This window comes from Nansenia antarctica, assembly GCF_963989245.1.
Source record: "Nansenia antarctica genome assembly, chromosome: 1".
Lineage (NCBI taxonomy): Eukaryota > Metazoa > Chordata > Actinopteri > Argentiniformes > Microstomatidae > Nansenia > Nansenia antarctica.
In genome coordinates, this window is record NC_137674.1 from 25,919,495 (window position 1) to 25,935,761 (window position 16,267).

Genomic DNA, 16,267 nt, shown 5'->3' on the forward strand with positions numbered 1-16,267 from the left:
ACACCACATATGAAATAGTCTTTCAGGTAAAAACTTGATATAGTGCATAGAATGACATCACAAGACAAGATACACCCCTGCATCTTTATCCAGAAGCTTCCACTGGGTGCTCCATTTCCTGAGTTAGCCAGAAAATGTTGCTAGCTTCTGTGTGTTCCTGCCCAGAGCAGGAGGTCTAGATGTTAGGGAAGTGGTAGTTGAATTTCCGCAGGTTGTTATAATATTTCTTGTTGTCCACGGCTGGAAAGATACTGCTGCTGGTGAGCTGAGGCAAGTACTGAAGAGATGAAAACAAACAGAGTCTCAGAACTTGGCATTATGTCGAGCTTGAACAGCATTTTTTCTAATTGTCATTTAAATATAATTTGGCACATGGTGGTTTGTTGTGCGTTATGGAAGCAATGTACCATGAGAGGAAGGGGGTTGTGGACTCATTCACCACTGGTACAGGGTTGTGGACTCATTCACCACTGGTACAGGGTTGTGGCACGAGGCGAAGCCGAGTAGGAAAACCCTGTACAGTGGTAAATGAGTCCACAACCCCCGCCCTCCAATGGTCAATTGCTTTTCTCCAACAGCCACCACATAATATAAAAAATAAATACACAGTTTTAACATTAAATTCATTTATTTACAATCATTAATCGTTTCAGAATACATATATCCTTCCGCCACAGAATATAGTCCCATAGACCAGATCAACCATTGCATTGTAGGTCAGCACAGGTGTTCATAATCAGATTTATTGGGAGGCGCATTGATACTGGAAATGTGGTCTGAACTGTGGGTTGTTGGGATATTTACCACTGTTGCTAGCCAATCAGAATCCAGTATCCAAACATGCTGTTGTAGAAATGTACTTTTTAATGTATTTATGTGTCATTTGACAGCAGCATTGTTCCCCACTGCTGCAGTCTTGGGTCAGGTGGGTCTCTCTTGTCAAAGAGATTGTATCTCAACGAGACTATAACCTGGATAAATAAAGGTTATTAAAAAATTAAACAGAATACATCAAAGTGCATAAACGGACTCACCCCAGGAGGGAGGTGTTTGCGGGGCAGGCGCGCCCTCCTCTTCGTGGTGCGGTCTAGTTCCCGGGCAGCGCTCACACTCTCCTCCCGCTGGCTGTCAAAGTACGGGTGCTCCAGCAGCTGCTCACACGTCAGGCGCTCAGAGGGGTCCATCCGCAGGCAACCCTGAGGTCAAAGGTCAAGGAGAGGAAAAAGTGGAAGAAAGAAAGAAAACCCCATCAGAGATCATCACGTGAAAGATCATATCAAGGTTTGCTGCTATTGGATTATATCCTGTCAAGTCACTGCTGCTGTTGTGTTATGGTGTATTAACTAAAGTCACTGCTGCTTTTGTATCACTGTGTATTGAGATGCTAACAGTATAATTGTGTTACTACTGTATTCTGTCCTACAGCACTACTGTGTTCTGCTTTGTCTCCTTGAAGAGAAGAAGTTCATTGAATGTCATTGTACTGTCCTCTGCCTCCCAGTGCGATACAACTTTTAAACTTGTCTTGTGGGTGATTCGGTTGTTAAGTCGTGACGTGTTTCCGGGTCCAAAGTCGCTCTCTTTGAAATGCCTCAGTAATAATAATAATTAATTATCTCAAAAACCCTGACAATATGAGGAAAACAGGAAAGTGCTGTGTCCCTTGTTGTATGAATAGATCCGAGTCTAAAAAACGGTTAAACTGTCATTCTACCGCTGTAGTACACTGGTACTCTGGTGCAGGGAATTTCTGGTTTGGACCCGGAAATTGCTAAACTTCACGTTTGATGTCAGACTTAACAACCGAATTGGCACGACTTACTTTCATCAGACCCATGGCTTGATACGAGAGGCTGGGATATCTCTGCTCCAGAGTTTCCTACAGACACATTAAGACATTAAGATACATTCAAGCTACTCCATACTAAAGGACTTGGATGTAATTGTGTAGATTAGTTGTTGGAAATCTAATGACTATATACAGTAATTGACATTGCACCATTACATTAAACCATTATACCCAAATAAATTAAAAATATATATATTAATGTAAGGAGTGCTATAGACACTAGGCTATGACCATGGCAGTGTGCAATGTGTAAATAAATAAATAGGCAGGTCGTGAGCTTAGAATTATAAGGTTCTATCTCTGTTTAGGGTAGTTCAGAGATATTGAGCGTCAACGTTTTTACATTCCATTATGTTTTGTGAGATGGAACTTTTGCATTAATAAACACCTAATGGATCAGATTATGTAAAAAACTAAATTTTGACAAAAATGGAGATAGAACCTGATAATTCTTAGAATAAGTCACAAGGTTTTGCTCTCACCATCTCCTGTGGCTCTGGGATGCACACTCCGCTGAAGAACTGGTTATTACTGAATACCTGCTGATGTCGAGGGATCAGGTCTCCTGCAGACAGCAGAAGACACTCTTAATGTTCTCCTCTTTCTTTGCATTTCTAGAATATGAGTGAAGCTCTCATAAATAGTGTACATGTACAGTACCTAAATTAGATACATACAATAAGGTGGGGTACTCTTTTATTCCCTGACATTCCCAAAGTATGATAGTATGATATCTCTATTTTAAATAGGTTAAGCTCACATAAATGGTAAATGGTAAATGGACTGCACTTATATAGCGCCTTTTTTGCTGCTCCAAAGTGCTTTTACAACGGCCTCTCATTCACCCATTCACACACACATTCACACACCAATGGCGGCAAGCTACCATGCAAGGCACCGGCCAGCCCGCTCACTGGGAACAATGTCTTGCCCACTGGGAACAGTGTCTTGCCCAAGGCCACTTTCGACATGTGGCCACCCGGGGCTCGAACAGCTGATCTGCCAACCTTGTGATCATTAGACGGCGACTCTACCTCCTGCGCCACAGCCGCCCCACAACGTAATATGAGAGAAGCTCTCATACATAGTGACCTCAATTAGATACATACAATAAGGTGGGGGGTACTCTTTTATTCCCTGATCCAAAGAGTATGATAGTATGATATCTCTATTTTAAACAGGTTAAGCTCACATACCTAAAGTCTTCCTGATGAGGTAGAGCTGGTCCATGTCAGATTTCCCCGGCCACAGGGGGATCCCAGAGAGCAGCTCGGCGAAGACGCAGCCCACCGCCCAGACGTCCACCGGGGGGCCGTACTGCGTGTCTCCCACCAGCAGCTCTGGGCTGCGGTACCACCGCGTGGCCACGTAGTCTGTGTAGTAGTCACACGGGCCGGCTGGAGGGGGACAGAACCAAATCAAATCAAATCAAATGTTATTTGTACAAGACTAATGTGTAAAGGCCAATGCACACAGCGTGCGATTTTGTTGCACTGCAGATTCGATTCCATTGTTTTGAATGAGACAATGCACACGGCGTGCGATGCGATATTGTCGCACGACAACATTCGATTCTCAATTCACACCCACACACTTCGGTGATGTGAATTGAGAATCGAATGTTGTCATGCGACAAAATCGCACGCCGTGTGCATTGGCCTTAACAGATCTGCAATGTATGGGTCACAATATTATTTACTGTGTTGGTGTTTGTGCTGCCGCTGTGTCTAGGACTGTAAGACTTGGATGTTGTCTCCGATGGGGGTGATGATCCCCCCATATATTTTTGCATTTGTTGTGTCATTTTCTTTTCTGTTTATTTCTGATATGTGACATGGCCTCCCCCCCCCCCTGTTTTTTTGTTTTGTTTTGTTTTGTTTTTCTTTCCTTTTGTTTGTGTTTTTGTTTTTTGTTTGTTAGTTTGTTTAAAAAAAAAAGAAAAGAGAAAGAACATTCTCTGTTATTGTTTATGGACAATGTACGGCAAAACTAGTTTTCTACTATTACATGGGACAATAACCTCCCCCACGGATACTAGTTGTTGTTGTTATGTCTTGTTGTGTACATGTCTCAAGTCAAGTTTTATTTGTATAGCGCATTTCTCACAAGATGCGACTCAATGCGCTTTACATACTGACAGAGCCGCAAGCAGGCAAAAGTAAAAAAACCTGTACACTGTGTAGCCAGGAAAATTCCCTTGCAGCCCTCTACTCATAGAGCGACTACTACCAGTTTGCCTACCAGCATCCAGCGGCGGACCCCAAACCCCCCCCCTCCCCTCCCGGGGGGCCCCCGCCGCCCCACACACCCGACCCGCTCCACCACCAGCACACCCGGCCCAGCCAAGCAAGCACAGACCATAATAGCCCCGCACCAGGCTAGCCAAGCAGGTGCCCCAGCGGCGGAACAGACCAAGCACACGAGAAGCACACGTTGAAAATGTTATTGATTTCAATGGAGATGTAATGGTAAAAGGTTAACAGTGATAAGACAACAAGTCGTGACGTTAGAATTATAAGGTTCCATTGTTGTCCAAATTTAGTTTTTTACATAATCTGATCCATTAGGTGTTTATTAATGCCTGTGTGGTGTTATTTTTTAAATGTTTACATTTTTTTGTTAGTAATTAATAAAATACAAAGGTTCCATTCCATCTCACAAAACATAATGTAAAAACTTTGACGCTCAATGTCTCTTAACTACCCTAAACGGAGATAGAACCTTATAATTCTAAGATCACGACTTGTTGTAAGACAACAAGTGTCCACCAGGTGGCAGAAATGTAAAACAAATCCTAGTGTTGTCATCTCTAATGCAACAAAACTTACTCAGGATCCTGGCGAATCCAAAGTCGCAGAGCTTAATAACCTGATGCTTGGTGATGAGGATGTTCTCTGGCTTAACGTCCCTGTGGATGCACTGTTGAAGATGGAAAAGGTTACTAGAGAGAGTTAGAGAGTTAGAGAGAGAGAGGGAGTTAGAGAGAGAGGGAGAGTTAAAGTTAGAGAGAGAGAGGGAGTTAGAGTTAATGAGAGAGTTAGAGAGAGAGAGAGTTAGAGTTAGAGAGAGAGTTAGAGAGAGAGAGTTAGAGAGAGAGAGAGTTAGAGTTAGAGAGAGTTAGAGAGTTAGAGTTAGAGAGAGAGTTAGAGAGATAGAGTTAGAGTTAGAGAGAGAGAGTTAGAGAGATAGAGTTAGAGTAAGAGAGAGAGATTGTTAGAGTTAGAGAGAGAGAGAGTTAGAGAGATAGAGTTAGAGTTAGAGAGAGAGTTAGAGAGATAGAGTTAGAGTTAGAGAGAGAGTTAGAGTTAGAGAGAGAGTTAGAGAGATAGAGTTAGAGAGAGAGAGTCACTCAGGTTACAAGCTGTGTCAGGATGACCGTTTAATGCTGTTCGGATCCATTTACATCACATTTACATTTGTAATGGCATTTAACAGACGCCTTATTCCAAAGCGACTTAAACTCAATACATTTGACTAATGGCGCTTTTCCATTGACCGGCTCGGCACGGCTCGCCTCGGCACGCTTTTGAAAAGTTCCGTTCTCCACTATACAGGAACGACCCGGGACTGTAGGAGGAGTTACGTGTCATAAGATTCCCCCCGCTTTACAGATCAGCGGGGGGAAATGCGATAAGAATTATGTCAAAATGCAGCACTATCATGCACAGATCAGCCTTACAACATGTAACGTTAGATATATAACGGAGCGATGTATTTCTACGGAAAGACTGACTGACTCGGGGCTCATACAATCTCCGCGTTTGTTATAGATACGAGTGCTCCGGTGTCTTGCTGGTAGTCAAATATATTTATTTATATATACAGCATATGGATGTTACCTGCCGCTTTCAGTTCTAGTAGTTTAGATCTCGCAACCAGGGAAACGCCGACATGTGTTAAAGGGAGCAAGACGCGAATCTACCGGCATTTGACTGCCGCTGGACTGAGGAACAGCATAGGCACAGGACATCGCCATAATAGCGATTTGTTTGTTATGCTTGTTGTAAATAAAAGTTCTATGATGCATTGAAATGACATTAAACTAAGATAATACGATGGTTATCATAATGTTTCTAATCTTTATTAATAAGTTATTACAGAAACAGTAAGTGACATTTTCCAAGAGCGAAATCTGTTGTGGTATTTAAAGATGGCGGTTAACGATGAAGTCTATGAACATGGGATGACGATTTCCATTGACCAATCAACGGTGTGCAGCGTCACACGTCACACGCACGCAGCCTGGCAAAAAAGTACCTTTGGTACCTTTCGCTACCCATACCGAACCAGAACTAAAACCGGCACGGGTACAAGAAATGGCACGGGTACTTTTGGCAGTGGAGAAAGGCTAAAGACCAGGGTATCTGGTGAATCATCAATCCACCAGTCGTTGCAGGAAGAGTAATCCAGCTCAGGCCCGGGGCCATTGGCAGTCTCTGTGATAGAAGGAAAAATCTACTTCTATCACCTTCTTCTAAACCTAGACTTTTTTTGTTTGTTTTTATTATATAGACACTGGAGAAACAGAGAAACAGTACAAGGGGGGCAATAGAAGTTTTAGGGGACACAGTAAAGGGGAAAAAGCGGGTGTCTACTCTTCAGGAGACGCAGTGCTGGGGGGCAGCAGAAGTCTCAGGAGGAGCAGTTAAGGTGTAACCTGAAGAGATGGGTCCTTCAGTCGGTCTTCAGGATTCACAGTGCACTTGTTGGTCTTCCAACAAGGTTGGTGGTAAACTGGTGTACGAGAAGCTATGAAAGCACACAGATCCTGACTCTGCCTGTTATAAAGAGGCCCCGTGGAGACTGTTGTGTCTAAGTGAGACATTAATCGCTGGTCAGCCAGAAGGAAGGAATTCTAGTAAAAGAAGGCTAATAACCACAAGGTTGTTGGGCGCCATGGAAGCGAGAAGGATATTGGGACTGTGAAACACTTTGTGAGCTTAGAATTATAAGGTTCTATCTCCGTCTAGGGTAGTTCAGAGATATTGAGCGTCAAAGTTTTTACATTCCATTATGTTTTGTGAGATGGAACCTTTGTATTTTATTAATTACTAAATAAAAAATGTCACAATTTTTTAAATAACACCACATAGGCATTAATAAACACCTAATGGATCAGATTATGTCAAAAATCTATTTTGACAAAAAATGGAGATAGAAACTTATAATTCTTGAGGAAAGTGGGTTTGAAAATAAAATAAAAAAGGCTACTTCTAGAGCTACACTTACATGATACATCAACCCAAATGGAAAATTTACTAAATGTTGGCTTGAAGAATATAAATTAAACAGTGAAAGTGGCATGGGGTTTGAGAGAGGAGAAGAAGAAACAGGAAAAGCAAGAGAGCAAGAGAGCAAAGTGGTCACAAGGATATTCCTATGTTGTTTTGGCCACTTAAATTGTCTTTGAATGGAATGGAAATTGAGAAAGTGGGAGAGAGAGAGAGAGAGAGAGAGAGAGAGAGAGAGAGAGAGAGAGAGAGAGAGAGAGAGAGAGAGAGAGAGAGAGAGAGAGAGAGAGAGAAAACCTCTTACATTTTGTTTGTGACAGAAGTTCACGGCCTGGAGCGTCTGCCATGTTATGCTTTTTACCAGGTGCTCAGGAACACTGTAGGTCAGAGGTCAAGAGACAAAACCAGTTAGACCCTGTAGACAGCATCTGAGTCCAGAATCTCAATTCAAACCGGCAGTTTATGATGGTCAAACTAAATCGAATTCTGGAAAATTATTACTTTAGTTGATGGGAACCTCTCCTTTAAGTACTCTTAAAGGTTATGTCTTCATGCAATATTTGTAGGAGCCAAAATACACCCTTGAAATGCAAGGTATTCCAACCAGAGATGGTTGTTTTGTCTTCACACAGAACATACACAAATCACTCACTATTCTGTTCACATCGTCTACCCTTTCCCTACTTTTCAGTGACTCTTCTACTCCATGTTCTCTCTCCTTTTTACTCTTCCCCATTTCCTTATCTCTCCTGATCTTTTGTTCCACTGAGGCGTCACTGGAGGACAGTGAAGAGGCCTGCCACTGCTTTTGTGAACTGTGGTGCTCCACAGCTGAGGCTTTGTTGACGCAGGGTCCACCATCTATCAGAGTTTCCAAGGAAATGGCTAAATCCAGCCTTGCGACTGGTAATTAATAACCATCTCTACCCCCCCTTCCCGTGCGCCCCCATGGCCAGGCTATGGGCCAGGGACGTGTGAGGCAGGAACCAGAGAGCCACAAAAACACTCTCTAGAATGAGGAGGAGCCTTCAGAATCTACACAACTGCCTGCCAGCTCGGCATTCTGGGAGTGCATCACTGTAAACATTCCCCAACAAGCGGGTCAGGCTCCCCTGGTTACAGTCAAACACTGTGGCTATCAGTTCTGGACAGAGTGTAGAGTGGTAGACTGTGATAGAAAGGACAGGGTTCTACATTTCATTGAACCCATTGAACCCAGTCAGACTTGGGTCGATGCCTTTCAATATAATACTAAAAGAAGGAATAGGATCAGATGTTATTCAAACTCTCTCAATGGTGATGACTGTCTATTGCACGTGTACCACTGGAATAAAAGATGCACATGAAACACTGTTGCACAGCACACTACTGTGTAACCACTGAGACTCACCCTCTGGGGTATCTGTCCAACTCGTTGAGGACCGTATGATCACAGTACTCAAACACCAAGTGCAGCTTCCGTTTGCGGCGAAACACCTCGATCAGGTTGACCAGGTTGGAGTGTTTAAGTTGCTGCTCAGATAACAAACACAAACAGGCATTACAAACACATCAATCTTGGCGACTTGTCGTCGCTATTGTTTATATAGGCAGCTACAGTTTAGTAATTGTTGTTTAGTAGTGCAGTGATATAGCTGAGATAAGGAGTGCTGAGATTATACAGCACCAGGCTAAGGAGTTGACTTCTGTTGTATGTTTCGTTTAGTCAGTGGGGCAAGCTACCGCATGTCTTATCAAACAGAGATTGCAACAACAACATAAAAGAAAACTACACTAAACAAATGGTGATAAACACTCTCCCACCATGACACGGTCTCCCATGACAACTTGTCGCCATATGACCTTGTTTATGAGCCTGGTGCCTGCAGTCCAGGGGAAACCACCACAACCAAACCACCACATAATTGCATCATAACAACAAGACAACGTATGTACATTGTACAGTCATTCACATTCATCAAATGATCACATTCACCAAGTGTCACAGAGTTAAATCTTTCTATTCACAGACTACAAACTGATATTTTAGAAAGTCCGTTTAGAAAAACCAAATCCGACCAAATGGGAGTCGATATCAGGCCGTACAGAAACTGAAATCTGTTAAATCCTGGAAAATAATCCATATAATAGAACAAGGACTTCCTAACCACCCTCTGCCCTCGGGAGGTGATCTGGTCTGTATAACAGACATGGCCTCAAGGTACAGACATCTTTCCATTGTCTCTCTACTACCTCTGAACAAGCAGTCCCTGTAATTAAAGGATTTAATACACTGTAGGAGAGGAAGACATCTGCCTGATAAAAGCATCTACACTATATGGTGACAGGAAGAAAGGTCCTTATCAATGATCTGTATATCAGTATACAGTAAAAGTATATATGTTACGGTACATGTGGGAAAACTAGGGTTAGGGTTAGGTGCTAGGGTGCTACGGTTAAGGTTAGGGTTAGGGTTAGGATTAGGATTAGGATTAGGGTTAGACATGCCAGCATGTACCAAGTCGACGTAGCACCTAACCCTAACCCTAGTTTTCCCACATGTACCGTAACATATGTAGATCAGTGCCGGTCCTTACTCAAGAAAAGCTAAATCTCTTACATGCATGTCATAACACACTGAAAAAACAGTGCGTTTCCACTAACACGAGGCGTAACATTTTCCTCAGTGTCAAAACCTAAGGACTATAGGACTAAGTTAGTCCTTCTGGGGTGTTCTTTATTCAACAAAAGCTATTAAACTGGGGCGGTGACCATGAACAAAACAAGAAACTGCCAATGACAGAAGAGCCAATGACAGAATTCCCTCCCCCTTATGTTGAATGACGTTATATTGGGAACAAGGGTGAATCTGAATGCAGTATTCTCTGGAGCTCAGAATCGAAAATACTGAGAAACAAGTCTACATGTTATAGACTGTAAACAATATGAAACATAAGGGGCAAACGGGCCATATCACTCTTTTTTTTAATGCAGTCTCCACTGCCCTCAGAGATTAAACAAATAAATCATTTTAGTGTAGGTGGCTAATTTAAACCCATCTTCATGGATTTAACCACTGTCTATACTTTTGGTAAACTGTACCAAAAAATTATCAACATTACAGTATTCTCACCAGCTTCCATAAAAATCTGTACATAACAAATCAAATCTTACATCAGAATAATGTGAATTCCATCTTCACAACCCTAATTTCCTAGTCCCCCCAGAGAGTAAATCGTGTGGCCAACGAAAAAACTATAAAACGCAATCTGAGATAGAGGATGAAGAGGACGGAGATTCAGACACCAAACTTTGAAATATAATTCAGATCAAGTTGACATTAACAGGAGTTTTAAGGACACACAATGAAAAGAAACAGAGAGTACACGTCAATGCAGTGAGGCCAGGTCTGACCTTCAGCATCCTGATCTCCCTCAAGGCTATCTTTTTGATGATGGGATCATCTTCTGACTCCACAAACTTCTTGATCGCAACAATTTGTCCCGTGTCTTTGTTCCTACATTTGAAGACCACGCCGTATGACCCTTCGCCAATCTTTCCAATCTTCTCATACTTTTCCATACTGAATAATCAGAGTGCATCAACCGGCAGCTTCACACTTTCCACCCTTGTTGTCCAAGGAACCAAGACTGCCCTTGAGATCTGGAAAACAAACCGGCAATAATAGGTATGTTTGCAAGAAGCTTCATAAAAGAAAAGCACATCAATAATTTCCTGAGATTTAAATACGAATAGATAATAAAAAATATATATAATGATATCTATCTATCTACGAGTATATAAGTACAATAATAATAATAATAATAATAATAATAATAAATAAATAAATAACAACTTTAATGTGATCGCTATACTAGACTACACTGTATGTAGCCTATGTTTGTCAGTGTCTCCTGAAATAAAATACAAAACATTGTAAATCCAATTCAATAACCTGCCATCAAACATTTGGATTCCGGACAGTGGTCATGTATGTTACAGATACAGAAGTGGAGCGGGTGGAAGCATACATATTTTTTTTACATTTTGAATATTTCCCACTGAGGAAAAGTGGTCATAAATCACGTGTCCTTTGGGCCAAAACGTGAACATAATGTAACCTAATGTAGACCAATTTGCTTGCCAGTGGCAACATCCACCTGTCACCGTATAGTCATTAGGCAAAACGTAACAAAACCATTTGCATTGCAAAGTATTAGGTCTCATATGTAAAACCAAAAACAATGCGCTCTGTAAAAGTAAAATCAAAGTCTCTCACTTACAAATTCCCACTATATCAACGGCATAAATACATTACCAAAAATAATCCCTCTATATAAACACGAGGCCTGAATGAAATCAAAACGTAAATGTCATGACAATGTTTAGTTTATAGCCCACAAACAAAGTTGTAGACATAAATCAAGGAGTTTTAGACTATTTCATGAGGGTTAACTAACTCCAACCTTTGATTAATTACTCTTCATATATAATATATAGTCTGTAATCATACTTACAGTGTTTTGTCCTTTGGGTATACGGCTGCTGATGGAATAAATTCGGAGAGCAGTTTGCATTCATCGACCGAGGGAGATGGGTGTTCACGTTGGTGTAAATGTAGATGCGGCTCTCCAAAAGCCTTTCGCTTTCCAGGCTGGCGGCTGGTGGCTGGTGGCTGGTGGCTGCATGTCCCCATAGGAACTGGTAAGCTGACTCCACCCCTCCACACGGCGCAGCCTGATCTCAACCTGACTGGGCAGGGGGGGCGGATTGGGAGAAAAACAACTATGCCTCGCTCGTTTGCACCAACCTGACAAGTACAGTAGCCTGTACTAGGCTACTAGCCTGTAGTAGGTTTCGTCAAGGTATTGCATGACTATAATACAGCTGAGCTAAATGGGCTTACAGCGTAATAATCGTATGAAAATGGTCTAGTGTTCTAGTTCCATACAGCAGAGGTAACAATGTTTTCATTGCCTTGTAATGGTGGTGACATCACCAACACATTAATTGCTACGGCTTCTAGTCTCACTGAGACCAATTAGTGCTTGATGGTTTTGTCAGTGTTATGGCAGACTGAAAGGTAGATATACTGGCTAATGGAAACTATTACACTCCTCTTCTCTCCTCACTGTACATCCTTTCCCCCCCAAGAGGCTTGTCATCACCTTATAAAGTGTAGAGTGACTCGCTTGTCATTAGTATCACTTTTGTTTGCATGTTGCAGAGCATAAAAAAAGTTAAGTAGAACGACCCCTTAATATTGTTAAGAATAGCTTTTTTTATTACAAAAACAGCATACATTAAAAGTTTTGCGAAGGGAATGCCTATGATGTTATGCAAACCAAGCATTTTCCCTCGTTTTGTCATTTAAATAAAAAAAAAATGTACAAAAGTGCTTACATGGTGCAATTATTGAATAAAAGTAATGGTTTAAAAAAAGAAAAGAAAAAGAACAACATTTTACATTATATTCAACTTCTAAAATGCAACCAAGCGGGAGAGAGGGACTATATTACATAGCAGTAAAGAGAACCCAAAGCGGCTCAGCAACCCTTCGCTAGGTAGTTAATCCTTGATGGAGCCGAGTCCCACTCTCAGCAGGTACTGCATCTGTCACTGGTTAACATGGCCTGTAAATTAAACATACCTATTGCTTAGAGATAAATAAATAACGTTTAAATTACCCACATCAAACAAAAGACATTGAGTTCTGTCTAAACCATTCTATATTAGTTTAACTAGAGAGCTAGAAACCTCCCCTGGCCAAAGGCTTAGCACAATGAGTCCTGACTGACTGTCAGTTGCTTCTTAACTGTTTTGTACAACTCCCATTGTTTTGCTAACGGACCTAATGTCAGAATATATGGCACTTTTTAATAACGCCTTTATAGACCCTTTTTAATACTACTTTTGCCATTCAGTTGAAATCTAATGTATCGCACGGCAAGGGGAGGATACTGGGTTAGACTGTCCGTCTGAGCGTTTATTTCCCACATTCTGCTCAAGACGAGTTCCTCAGTGTTGGCCGTGGTTAGCGAAGGGCTGCAGGTGGCGTGTGCTGGGTGTAAGGCTGCAGGTGGAGCCATGTTGTTGTGGCGGGCGGGTCTGGGGTCGAAGCTTCACAGTCTCCCATCTTGACCTGTGGTTCCTGTGTTGAGTCACAAAGCTCCCACGTATCGAGTTCAAGCCATTTGTTTCCGTGGACAGTGAGCCTTGCTCATTGGGGAAGGTTGTGGCAGTCCACTTTTTTTATTTTATTTTTTATATCTCCCCAAAAAGAAGAAGATGCTTGTCCTTATCCAGGTGTCTGGAAACCTTCTCTTTCTTGAGTCTTTGGGGCGAGGCTAGTAGCTGTTCTCATGGCTAGTAGCTGTTCTCATGGCTAGTAGCTGTTCTCAAGGCTGGTAGCTGTTCTCAAGGCTAGTAGCTGTTCTCATGGCTAGTAGCTGTTCTCATGGCTAGTAGCGGTTGTCAAGGCTAGTAGCTGTTCTCAAGGCTAGTAGCTGTTCTCAAGGCTAGTAGCTGTTCTCATGGCTAGTAGCGGTTGTCAAGGCTAGTAGCTGTTCTCAAGGCTAGTAGCTGTTCTCATGGCTAGTAGCTGTTCTCATGACTAGTAACTGTTCTCATGGCCTGCCAGGATGTAGAGGTTACTCAGGGCTGTGGGGTTGTCAGTGGGCCGGCTCTCCAATACGACCACCCTGTCAGCAAAAAAAAAAGAATCAGAATATGTCATAATGTCATAATATATTAATATCAGGGTGTATCTGATGACAACCATTGAAATAACAAAATAGGAATAGGAATAAAAGCAATTACAAAACATAGTAAACAAGTGACAAATTCATGGTCAATCGTCAGTCTGACAAAAGGTGAACGTATGGTAACACAAGGAGGGGACAGACTAGATGCTGACGAGAGGGTGCATCTCCACACGTCGTGACAGATGAGAGGAGTGAGCACAGGGTACAGTCTCTATACTGTCTGATCCATCAGATGAAATTTCAGAGGTGCAGAGAGACACTAAAACCATTGCTGGCAGTGCCCAGGTAGGTGGCAGTGAATAAAACATGTGGGCAGGGCAGAGAGAGGCTGTTCCAATGCCAGTGGCTGCAGGGCTGGGTCCCAAGGTGCCTGGGAGAGGAGTTGTCTCCAGCTCCGCTGCATGGCTAGGAGATCCTCCTCCTCCTCCTCCACAGGGTGTGTAATGTGGCCAGGCGAGGGAATTAAATCACGTCCGACTGTCTCCATGGTGGAGACCGACTACTGCACCACCGCCTTGCTGCCTGACAATCAGTGCACAGGTTTCCGACAAGTTAGGCTTAGTGTATCGTGACGTTAGAATGATAAGGTTCTATCTCAATTTTTGTCAATTTCGTTTTTTACATAATCTGATCCATTAGGTGTTTATTAAAGCCTGTGTGGTGTTATTTTTAAAATGTTGCAATTTTTTAGTTAGTAATTCAAAAAATACAAAGGTTCCATCTCACAAAATATAATGGAATGTAAAAACTTTGACGCTCAATATCTCTGAACTACCCTAAACAGAGATAGAACCTTATAATTCTAAGCTCACGTTATGTAAACTTCAGACTTCAACTATATGTAGGCCTATCAAGATTTCCAGTCATTTTCGGGTTTGTATTCATAAATGAAACACAAACATGAAATACTAATAATTAGCTACAACGGCTACACACTCCACTCCAGACAAGCTTTCAAAGCTGAATGATCAAAGAAGGAGGTGGATTTATAAACAGATAACACAGAGTTGTCTGATCAAGGAGAGCTGACCCCTGTGCCCCCACCCCTGCCCTCCCTCCCTTCCTCGCCATAGCAACTGAGGCAGCTTTTGTGAGGAAGAGAACCACCGGGGGTGGGGGGGGGGGGGCGTGTGGTGGTGGTGGTGGGGTCTCTCAGATCTCCACAGAGTTGGACACACAGGAGAAGAGCTTTTGGTGTTTGGTGGTATCTAGGCGATATGGAAACAGTAGGACCTGGGGGAGGACACTCACTGACTGACTCCCTGGAGTTATCAAGGCCTGCTTTTATAAAGGTCACACAGGCCAATGATAAATCATCACAGAACAGAGGCGCTTGCTTTACAGAGAGCTGGAGAGGAGAGATAGGAGAGGGGGGAGAGAAAGGAGAGAGAGGGACGATAGTGAACAGTGAATGGGAGGTAAATCATTTGAAGCCCCAAACCTGTCAGATCCCAGGAGACGGAAGACTCGGCTTGGGTCAGAAATCTCTTGGGTTACCTACAGATGAAAGAGAGAAAATGACATTAATAATAATAATAATAACAATAATAATAACTTCATTTGTGTAGCGCTTTTCCTGCAAACGTTGCAGCTCAAAGTGCTTTAATCATTATATAATCATAATTTAATTATTTAGTCATTTAAAGGCAATATTAAAAAGATGGGTTTTTTAGTCTTGACTTGAACATATTTGCTGAGGTTGCATCCCTAATGTAAACTGGCAGTGAAGACACAATCTGGGTGCATAAAATGAGAATGCAGCCTCACCAAATCTCTTCTTTTGTACATGTGGTACACAGAGAAAACCAGCGTCAGAAGACCTGAGAGCTCTATTGGGCTGATATGCGGACAAGCTCTGTCTACCGCTTTAGTACACTGGTACTCTGGTGCAGGGAATTTTTTATTTGGACCCGGAAATTGCTATAAACGTCACGCGTGACGTCAGACTTAACAACCGAATGATGACACTTAGTATCATATCCAAATTCTAGTGTTTCTTTAAGAGAATTCCAAGGCCATCATGTTTGCAACCAATTTAAGAGGAGGAGAAAGAACATTTTCATTTGATGGGAGCCAAAGAAAGCGATTACAACTAGTAGAATAGGTGAAAGACAATATGCAATGCAGTAAAACACACATGCGGCTGTGGTGCAGGAGGTAGAGCCGCTGTCTAATGATCGCAAGGTTAGCAGATTGGCGGTTCGAGCCCCGGCTGGCCACATGTCGAAGTGTCCTTGGGCAAGACACTGACTGAACCCCAAATTGCTCCCAGTGAGCGGGCCAGCGCCTTGCATGGTAGCTTGCCGCCATTGGTGTGTGAATGTGTGTGTGAATGGGTGAATGAGAGGCCGTTGTAAAGCGCTTTGGATAAAGGCGCTATATAAGTGCAGTCCATTCACCATTTACATATCGAGAGGCCAACCTGTCAAACAAACAATTATCAG

General features: G+C 42.4%; 2 protein-coding genes across 6 annotated transcripts in view; both read right to left on the minus strand.

Annotated features, from left to right (window-relative positions):
- Positions 1–175: 175 nt before the first annotated feature.
- On the minus strand, positions 176–10,641 carry cdkl1 (cyclin dependent kinase like 1 (CDC2 related kinase); the record flags this gene model as incomplete). Of its 3 annotated transcripts, none has more annotated exons than XM_080535864.1 (9): positions 176–277; positions 1,035–1,196; positions 1,823–1,879; positions 2,332–2,414; positions 3,046–3,246; positions 4,678–4,768; positions 7,385–7,457; positions 8,471–8,592; positions 10,474–10,641. In XM_080535864.1, 9 exons carry the CDS (start codon positions 10,639–10,641, stop codon positions 176–178), a joined length of 1,059 nt encoding a protein of 352 aa, XP_080391990.1. The 3 variants fall into 3 exon arrangements, with proteins under 3 accessions (XP_080391990.1, XP_080391989.1, XP_080391991.1); XM_080535863.1 differs by having other exon boundaries at positions 1,011–1,196; XM_080535865.1 differs by lacking the exon at positions 1,823–1,879.
- Positions 10,642–12,448: 1,807 nt separating this feature from the next.
- map4k5 (mitogen-activated protein kinase kinase kinase kinase 5) overlaps positions 12,449–16,267 on the minus strand; it is a 49,457-nt gene continuing 45,638 nt past the window's right edge. For all 3 annotated transcript variants that reach the window (XM_080550405.1, XM_080550403.1, XM_080550404.1), the window contains 2 exons: positions 15,265–15,320; positions 12,449–13,760 (listed from right to left, as the gene is read on the minus strand). In XM_080550405.1, the coding sequence (XP_080406531.1) occupies positions 13,673–13,760; positions 15,265–15,320 (144 nt within the window). In that variant the 3' untranslated portion in view covers positions 12,449–13,672. The remainder of the gene's footprint in view (positions 13,761–15,264; positions 15,321–16,267) is intronic.